Consider the following 9,787-nt stretch of genomic DNA (forward strand, 5'->3'; position numbering starts at 1 on the left):
TTGAAAGTTGGCATGATATCATCATTTCACCCACATAGCATGTGCTAAAAAATTGAGAGGGTTACGGCAAAAACTAGACGCACTTCGTGTACAAAACGGACAATCTCTTTCGAAGTATCAGACTTTCGGACGAAAACTCATGTGTTACAAAGAGAATTCATTTTTTTGAACTTATTTGAACTCCAGACTCTTTGTGTATTCAAAACAATGTTGAGGATATCGCTTATCGTTATCGTCTTGGACAACTATGGATTAGAGATTAATCGGAAATCGGTCGATTAATCGATATTATCGATCGACTATTAATCGACCATTTTTTGCAATTCTCAGGTTCCCAACACTAAAATATGCTATATTCAACACCAAAACAATATTGATAGATGTGTTACCTTGATTCCTAGCCTTTGAATCCTTGTATAATGACGAACAAAATAGGACAACAGTACATATTGTGTAACAAGGTCCACAAAACGCAAATAAACATAGTTTTGGCAAACATAGTGCTATGAATAGGCCTGATTTATCGGAGATTCATGATAAATTGCTTGTCATAGCGATAAATCGGCTCAAACGATAAATGGTGAAGATAAGGCATAATCTTATCGGTCACCCCAAGAGTAGCGATAAATCGAACGATAAATCGCTGAATCGGAAGATTTCTTGAACAGTGGTTCAAAATGCACCATTCAAAGCCACATTAGCAATTTTCAACCCTTTCTGATTTCATTTGTTATTTTTCATGCATTCACTGATATTTTTGAGCTAAATGAGCCTGAAATTGAAAAGCACTACAAAGGATCTCTAAAAATGTTGAAAGTTGGCATGGTATCATCATTTCACCCACATAGCATGCGCTAAAAAGTTGAGAGGGTTACGGCAAAAACTGGATGCATTTCGTTTATAAAACGGACAATCTCTTTCGAAGTATCAGGGTTTCGGACGAAAACTCATCTGTTACAAATGGATTTTAATTTTTTTTGAACTTATTTGAACTCCAGACTCTTTGTGTGTTCAAAATGCACCATTCAAAGCCACATTAGCAATTTTCAACCCTTTCTGACTTCATTTGTTATTTTTCATGCATTCACTGATATTGTTGAGGTAAATGACCCTGAAATTGAAAAGCGCTACAAATGATTCTTTTTAGTTGCATAAATTTTATATAATTTAAGTTGCATAAATTTTATTTTTTATTGATTCTTTTTAGTTGATTCCTTTTCCTATTAGAGTTTTATTAAAGCTTTTTAGTTGATTCTTTTTGCTACTGTAGATTATTATAGTTTTGTTTTAGTTTTGTTTGGGCAAAAAAACACACCTTTGGTCCCAGTTCCAGTCATCAACCGGGACTAAAGGTGGTGGGCCAGGAGCAAGACCCATTGGTCCCGGTTTGTGTCTGGTACCGGGACCAATGGTCTCAGACGAACCGGGACCAATGGCCCCCGAGGCCCGGCCCGTGCCCTGGCCGCATGAACCGGGACCTATGCCCTCATTGGTCCCGGTTCATGAGTGAACCAGGATTAATGGGCTTGCCTGCTTGGACCAAAGCCCTGTTTTCTACTAGTGATATAGATGGGGCACTAAAGTTGCACATCTCGCTAGTAGGGGTGGTTCGGACGGGGTGCTAGCAGGGAAAACTACACATTCATGGGGTACAGGGACAGTTGCACATCACTGTTAGGCAGTTGATCGGGGAAGAATCCAAAGTTGCACATCCACTATTAGATAGCTGACCGAGGCAGCAAATAGTGAAATCCACACATCCACGGGCAAGGGAAAGTTGCACATCAACTACTAGGCAGTTGACCTACGCAACAGAAGTTGCACATCTTATTGTTAGGGGGTAGGCTAGGGGAGGTGCCATCACTGACAACTGCACGTCCATGAGTAGGGGCAAAGTTACACATTGACTCTTTAGATAGTTGCACATCGACTACTAGGTAGTTGCCCTAACAGAGATTGAATTGCACATATTTTTTTTCTGAAACATACTCATGTGGGATCTAGTTTCAAAGAGCATGTTGTGCGGGTTCCAATGGTGAAAGCAGATCTTAATTTTGATGTTCGACTCAAGAGTTATGAGTTCTTTTAGAAAAACCAAAACCCCGAATAAAATGCGTTCACATCTGTTCGCACGTGTGAAAACTGCACATTCATAAGGAGAATGTTGCATATCAACTGTCATGTAGTTGCACAGTGATTACTAGATAGTTGCATCAAACGGAAAGTAAGTTGCACACACAAAAATTTCATCAAAATATAGCCATGTGGAATTTAATTTTAAAAAGCACGTCACGAGTATTCCAATGATGAAAACGGATCTTAGTTCTGACGAGAGGATTGAAAGTTATGCCTTTTTGAATTTTTAAAACCACGAATTAAATGCACAAGAGCATGCATTCTAGGTGATAGTTGTTCGGGCATTTAGTACACCGTGAAGAAAAAAGAATCAGGTGAATTTTTCATTAGAAATAAAAAAACAATAAAAAAACCTTTTTTATAAAATAAAGACCAAATTTTCCTTTTTTGGCCGGCTGCTCTAGAATGCTAGGGAGCAGCCGTAGACGTGTCCGCTGAATAATGGGGTCTATCTCGCAAAAGAATATACGGTGTGTGCGGTGGTGGAGTCACGTCCCGTCAGTCGGGCTTCCTCCCGTGTCTTGTTTCGTTAGGCTGCCCCTCCGCGGCCGGTGCCGACGCGATCGATCCCCCTTCCGCCTCCCCTTCTTTCTTGGATCCGAATTCAGATAAAGCTCGCCCTGCTGCCTCAAAACTGAAAATAATAGATAGAGCAGCTGACCGGGAGAGAGAGAAAGAAAGAGAATCGCTCCGCCTGATCTGTGCTCTCGAGACTGGCGTCGTCGCACCGTACCATGGGGTTGCCGGCACTCAATCGGCTCATGTCTATGCAGCGCGATCGGCGTCGCCGGCCAACTCAAGGCCGCAGTAAGCCGCCCGACTCTCAGCTCCCTAGCTCGGCCGCTCTGTTTATTCATCTCTGCCATGTGTTGTGTCTTCATGTCCTGATGACATCTAGTTCAGCACGTTTCTTTTTGCATCAACAGCCTATAACCAAGCTCTATTTTTCTTTTTTTGCCATTATTAATCTGTAATCTGTTCAATGTCTTACCAAGAGGGCTGGGCGGCGGTCGATCTGTACAAATTTTATTGTGTCTGCCGTTTACAGTTTGTTTTCCCCGAAGAATAAAAGAGCAGTATACCTGTAGTTTTCTTCCATCGGCATCTTTTTAATTCTAACCAATGCATCGTGTATCGCAGATGGACTGGTAACTTCATCCCTGGCTAAAAGGAAGGACTCACCCTGCATACATGATGAAAATTCTCGACTTGATAAAAAAATCGAGATATTCAGGACCACCCCTTCTAGAGGTTCGCCATAAAAATGCTGATAATTAGCAACTTACTTATATTACAAGTCAAATATCACTGTGACGGTTCTAGCTGCGCAAATTGGTGGATCAATACTAGCTAAATAAAATTATCTCTTCATAAGGACTAGACTTCCTACTTTCCTAGCTATAGCTATCCCCGTACTAGTTGCTTCAACTTCTTCCCGTGTAATTGTGCTACCTCTGTGCTTTTGTTGGCTTCGTAGTCCACTGTGGTGCATATGTTTGTGTTTTTCACTGTAGCTGCTAAAGCTGTTATGGTCTTGTGCACATTTGAATGTTCAGATATAACTACCTTATTGTTAGTGTTATTGCATATGATCCTATTTTTCCTTTCCAAAATTGAAGCAACTGTTTGCCTTTACAATCCCTAAGTTGATCTTTTCACCAATGCTTGTTCATGCAGGACATTTGGCATCATATACATTCTCTGCTTCCTCTGCGAGATGCTGCGCGTGTTGCCTGCGTGTCTCATTCATTTAGAAGTTCTTGGAGTTGTTTTCCCAATCTCAGCTTAACTAGGGAAACACTGGGTTTGGATGACGGGATGGATGGATTGTCATGTCCATGTGAAGTAGCGAGGGATCTTGCAAGGAAAACCGACCACATTCTAAAAAACCACTCAGGCATTGGTGTTAAGGCTCTCAAGCTTGAAATATGTGATTTCCCCCTTTTCAACACCTCCTGTGATCTCGATCGTTGGCTTCATATTGCTGTCAAACCAGGGATTGAGGAACTTGACCTCCAGCTTATTGTATCTCATGCAGCTCTTTGTCGAGAAAAATCTCATGCGGCTCTTTGTCGAAAGATATCTCAAAAATCACATGCAACTGTGTACAACTTTCCATGCTCACTTTTAGATGGGAGTGGCAAGTCGATCCAGCAGCTTTATCTCAACAATTGTGCCCTCCGTCCCACGGTTGCACTTGGCCGCTTAAGAAGCCTGACTAGTCTAAATTTTTTTATGTGCGTATTACAGAAAATGAGTTAAGGTGCCTTTTTTCCAGTTCAATTGCTTTGGAGAAACTGACACTCAGGTCCTGCGATGAATTATTTTTCCTGGAGATACCTAGCCTGTTGCAGCAGCTTAGCCACCTGGTTGTCGAGGAATGTAGAAATCTGGAAGTGATAAAGAGCAAAGCCCCTCATCTGTACAGTTTTGGATATCGTGGTACCCTAGTACGACTATCACTTGGTGATTCATTGCAAAACCTATACATTGATGCTTCAGATCAGGACGTTGTTCATCATGCTTGTGCCGATCTTCTGGACGTGGTGCCAAATCTTGAAGCTCTTGAAATATCTTCGTATTATCCGGTATATTCTTATAGTTTGGATTATTATTAGACACCAGAACTACGCAACAAGCAGTAACATGTACTTTAGTGGGATAATTAATCTAAATCATTTTTTATGCAGATGGATACACTGGTGGTACCTGGCAAATTTCTCCACCTCCAACGACTATGTATTGGGTTTTTTACCCCAGACTATGATTATTTGTCTCTGGTTTCTTTACTCGATGCGTGTCCTTCCTTGGAGACTTTTGTATTGTCCGTAAGTCTACAGAGTGTAGTAGAAGTTGTACATACACCCCTAGCAAAACTATGTGCAGTTTTACTAAGTTATATAGCATTAATACAAGTATATGTTTTGTCTTTTCACTGTTGTTATTGACATTGCCATCTATCCAATGTAGGTAGAGCCAGATCGCGTGAGGCAAGAATCAGTTTTAGGAAAATCTTCTCATAATCTAATCCAGATGCCAGGCCACATGCATAGGAACATAAAGGATGTGCATATCATTGGCTTCTGTTCTGCAAACAGCATGGTTGAGCTAACATGCCATATACTTGAGAATGTGAAGTCGCTTGAGTACCTTACACTGAGCACCTCTGGGGATGATGAAATTTTGTGTTCTAAAAGTGAAAATGGTATATGCCTTCGAATGAACAAGTATATGAGGATGGAAGCCCGCAAAGCACTCTTGGCCGTGGAAAGACACATTTTGGGGAAAGTTCCATCTACCGTAGAGTTAGAAGTTGTGAAGCCTTGCAGCCGGTGCAATACTCTTTAAAATTTAGGCCAGGAATAAGGTGATCTTTTAACCCAGGTGCATGTTCTTGCCATTGTAATTTCTCTTTCTTGCACCTTGTGTGTGCGTGCGCGCATGATTCTACACGGCAAGAATAAGTGGTATTTGCATCATTTCTTTTGTTCTTGTTCTGATCGATTAGGCTTGTATTTTAAGTGCACAAGTCTTGTACTTGGCTGTACCTGTTGCACTAGTTGACTAGTGATTATAGTTGGGTACAAAAGCTGTGATGCGGTATCATGGTCAAACAAAATGGAAAATAATTTTTTTGTTCAAAGTAGGAATCTCATCACATGATGCACACATTTATTTTATTAAACAAAATTTAGAATAATGGTCATGTAGCATGTAAGAACTAGGTTTAGACAAGAATTGGGTCAACCGCACGACCTCTCGGGGTGGCGTTGGTGTTTATATATTTACTAGTAAGCATGCACGTGCAACGCATGTATCCTAATCTTACTACAATAAAAACATGAACTCCGTCTTATGTTTTTACTTGGACATTTAAATGCGTGTCACGGCCAATGATTTCAAAGTAGTAATTTATTTTAGATCAAGTCATTGGTCCTGTTTGACGGGTGAAAGACTTCCATTATTGAAATGTTGTGATCCCAAAATTCCAAAAACAAAATGAAAAAAATCAAGCATGTAACACACGACCAAAACACATGTCTTCACATAGAAATAAATGATCACATAAATATATTGTAACTGTAACTTATTACAAAAATACTAAAAATAACAACTAAGCAACATTATCTAGTAATCATTATTTGATGATGATCCTCTCTGGAAGGTCCATCTTTTGATACGATCTATAATTGTTCGTTCTAAGACTGGGATATTGTTTAGAACTTCATTCTCTTCATACTTCAAAATATGAACCAAAAATCGCTTCCTCAATTCAAAATCATCCTACATATGCATTATATAACAATGTTATTAAAAACACATGAGTAATGTGTGTAGAAATGAGCATGGTGGCAATACTTACCTTGGGTACCGGAAAATGTAGCGTCCCATCGTGCCATGAGTGCATTAAATTGAAAACCAAATAACCAGACAAGGGACTGCATGTATGAAATGTTACATGCGAGTTGAATGAATCAATTAAGATTGTGATGTATTGACAAGATTCTTACCGGTATGAGTTTGTGGGAACATTAGGAACTTTGTATCCCCATATTAAAATGTCGTCCTTGAAGGCAGGGTTTGCAGCTTGGAGTGCAAGGTTTAGATCATTGGCCATAGTTTCAAATATATGCTTTCCGAAAGTAGGTATTGAAAGCGGGTCCAGAATAGAAACAAACTTTTTATGTTGGTCCAAGACGAACAATAAAAATAACCCAAGAATATCACAAGGCAATAAAAATCTACAATGATGCATGCATTCAGAAATACATCAATCATTATCATTCATTAAAACTAAATAAACAATAATTTTGAATTCAAATCTTACCGTATCACATTCTGAGATATGATACTCATTGCTGTCAGGCCAGCTATCAAACAGTTGTGCCAACATAGCAATGTCCATACCGTCATGATGACTTGGGATTCGTGCATAGTGGGACATGGACTACAATAATGTAAGAAAACTTTAGTAGAATTGAGGCAAAATGTAAAATGTGATTAAAATAACTTACACGTCGTGGCATGCTAGTATCCTCACAGCCATGTTAAAACAATCGGCATCCATGTACTCATAATTTTTTAATATGTTTTTTAATTGTGTCGGGTTTAAACTAATAGGATAAGGTTGAGAGCTTTTCACCCATTCGCTCCTATGTAATGGGAATTCATGTCAATTATAATTATACAAGAGTAATAATTTATTAGAAATAAATATAAACTGAAAAAAATGTGTCTTACTCTAGCAACGGGATATCATCAACCATGCTGATGAACAAGCAAAGTTCATCTATTAAGTCGTCGTTTGTTGGAGTGACAAACGGCGAAAGGATAAATGATTGCGACATGAGCTCAACTTGTGACTATGAGTTAGATGCTCTCGGTTTGTTAGGAGGTCTTTCGACAATCATACAATCGTTGGGATCCGTGTTGGTTTCATCATCATCCATGTCTCGGTTTCTTATATCGCCATCATTGAATTCCGAGTCGACTAAAATGATAGCTAATTTTGTTCTAAAATCTGTCATATAAACCTAAAGTGAAGTAGTAATAATAAGACTTAGTTTTCAAATAATGACACAATATGAAATAATTAGTATCATGATACGATGCAAGATATACCTGTTCGAGAGTGTCGGACAAACTATCTCCCGTGAAGTACTCCATATAATTTAACATCCAGAGACCACAAGATGACCTGGATGATAGGAATATTGATATGATTAATAACAAAGATATTAATAAAAAATATTAGTATTATAAAATGATGATGATTGAACCACATAGTCATACGGGAGACGGTCGATAAAAAAGAATTTAACAACATTTGCCGCTAATATAAATGAAATGAGCAAAAGGGCTATGAATAGAAAAATTGAATTTGTGAACACATATTTTTTTATATAAATCGAATGAACAAAAAGGCTATCAATAAAAAATAAATTTATAAATGCATCATTTTTTTAGAGGACCGATATAATTATTACTTCACCAAATGGGTTTATATAAAATTTAATTCAGATTTCACTCGTGCGTTGACAAGTAACCAGAGAAACACAAGCAGCTGCTGAAAAGTAAAATAAAAAGAAAGAGCACCGGTTGCACTTCGCTTTCTCCACTGTGAGACCGTGAGACACAGGAAGTCATCACTTCATTTTTCTTTCTCCACTCGTCACTTTGCTTTCTCCGCCAGCCATCTCCGCCAGCCGGCTCCTCTGCCGCCACGCCGTCGCCCAGCGCCCCTCCCCCCACCCACACCACCACGGGATCTCCCCGTCTCGTCCTATCCCCACCACGGCCTCGCCCCGCCGGCTCTTATCCCCATGATGGCCTCGCCTCGCCGGCCCTTATCACCACGATGGCCTCTCCCCGCCGCCTCTTGTCACCACCGCGGCCTTGCCTCGCCGCCAACCCCACGGATCTTCCCTAGATCGGTTCTGCCGCCGCCATCGTACTGCCCCAGAGCAGATCGAGATGCGAGCTGCTGGACACGATGTGGGAGGAGGCATCTCGAATTGGCCCGAGATTCAGTGCGTTGACGTGCCCGCCGCAATCATCGCCCCCCGTGCTTGGCTCACATAGTCGCTCCGGGAAGGGGTTCGCAGCTCGCATACGTGCTCGGTTGCTGAAGGTATGTTGTTCGATTAGATGTTATTAGTGCACCTAGCCACCTACGGTTATCAGTGGGGATTTAGTCAGGTGACATTTTTGAAGCAACCATGCTGTGACAAAGATGATTGATTTGTGGATTTGAATTCTGGGTGGCTTAATTTGTCACTATCAGCTATCTATAATTGATGTCGAGTCGTTGCTTTTTGTGGCAGTTGCTTGATTTGTGTGGTATTCTCATGTTGTAATGTCACATTATTACTGGCACTAAGTAACTGAGAGTTCTAGGAACCAAGTTGATATCTGTATAGTTTGTATAAGAAATACATGTGACTACATAATTTGACATCTTTCCTTTGCTGATGCTTTAGCCATTGTATGCACAACAGGCGCCTTCGCCACATTGTCATTCATATGTGAGATGTTTCTCTTTCTCTATGTTGGCATGGAGGATATAGTGTAGTGGAAGATTGTTAGTGAAACGCATACAGGTATGCCATCTATCTGCTTCTTTCCATGTGTGTAGTAACATATTTGCTGCTCAAATCCAGAAATTGTAACACATTTTCTATACTATATGCAGCCCAATGAAATCTATCGCCTCGAGCTCCATTATTTAGGCCAGATGTCATGAGAGGTGTTGTGTCAATTGCATTGGCATACAATAAGGTAAAGAATTGCATTGGCATACCAGATCTGTTGATGAAATGTCCTTCAGGAATGCTATGCAGTGATAAAATAAACATAATAGCATACCAAATGTGCCCTGTTAAGCATAAATGCTCTGAGTTATATTAGGAGGCGTACCCATCCGTTTGAAGACTGCTCTTAATATATTCTTCTCTTTTCCATGTTGTAACATCTCGATTAGTCCACTTATCAGATTTTAATTCCATGTGCTTGGATGCATATTTGAATAAATCCTCCAGTCCTTCTAGCTGTTGTACCAACAAATGGAAAAAGTATAAGCATCACAAGCAAGAAATAAGAAAAAAAGCTTGTAGAAAAGATGGTGCAGTAGGACTAAGGACTAACCGTATCA

General features: G+C 40.0%; 1 protein-coding gene and 1 long non-coding RNA gene across 6 annotated transcripts in view; both read left to right on the forward strand.

Moving 5' to 3' along the window:
* The first annotated feature begins 4,358 nt into the window (after positions 1-4,358).
* Positions 4,359-5,634, forward strand: LOC119310941. Its single transcript, XM_037586563.1, has 3 exons — positions 4,359-4,724; positions 4,827-4,964; positions 5,107-5,634. Exons 2-3 carry the CDS (start codon positions 4,827-4,829, stop codon positions 5,482-5,484), a joined length of 516 nt encoding a protein of 171 aa, XP_037442460.1. The 5' UTR covers positions 4,359-4,724; the 3' UTR covers positions 5,485-5,634.
* Positions 5,635-8,347: 2,713 nt separating this feature from the next.
* LOC119310942 overlaps positions 8,348-9,787 on the forward strand; it is a 6,827-nt gene continuing 5,387 nt past the window's right edge. Inside the window, exons 1-3 of one of the 5 annotated variants that reach the window (XR_005150811.1) lie at positions 8,348-8,767; positions 9,135-9,236; positions 9,329-9,414. This is a non-coding gene — a long non-coding RNA (uncharacterized LOC119310942). Of the gene's footprint in view, positions 8,768-9,116; positions 9,237-9,328; positions 9,415-9,787 lie in introns of all 5 variants that reach the window. The other 4 variants (XR_005150808.1, XR_005150807.1, XR_005150809.1 and 1 more) reach the window with 4 other exon arrangements.

The sequence above is a fragment of the Triticum dicoccoides genome, chromosome 5B, assembly GCF_002162155.2.
Source record: "Triticum dicoccoides isolate Atlit2015 ecotype Zavitan chromosome 5B, WEW_v2.0, whole genome shotgun sequence".
In the NCBI taxonomy this organism is placed as follows: Eukaryota; Viridiplantae; Streptophyta; class Magnoliopsida; order Poales; family Poaceae; genus Triticum; species Triticum dicoccoides.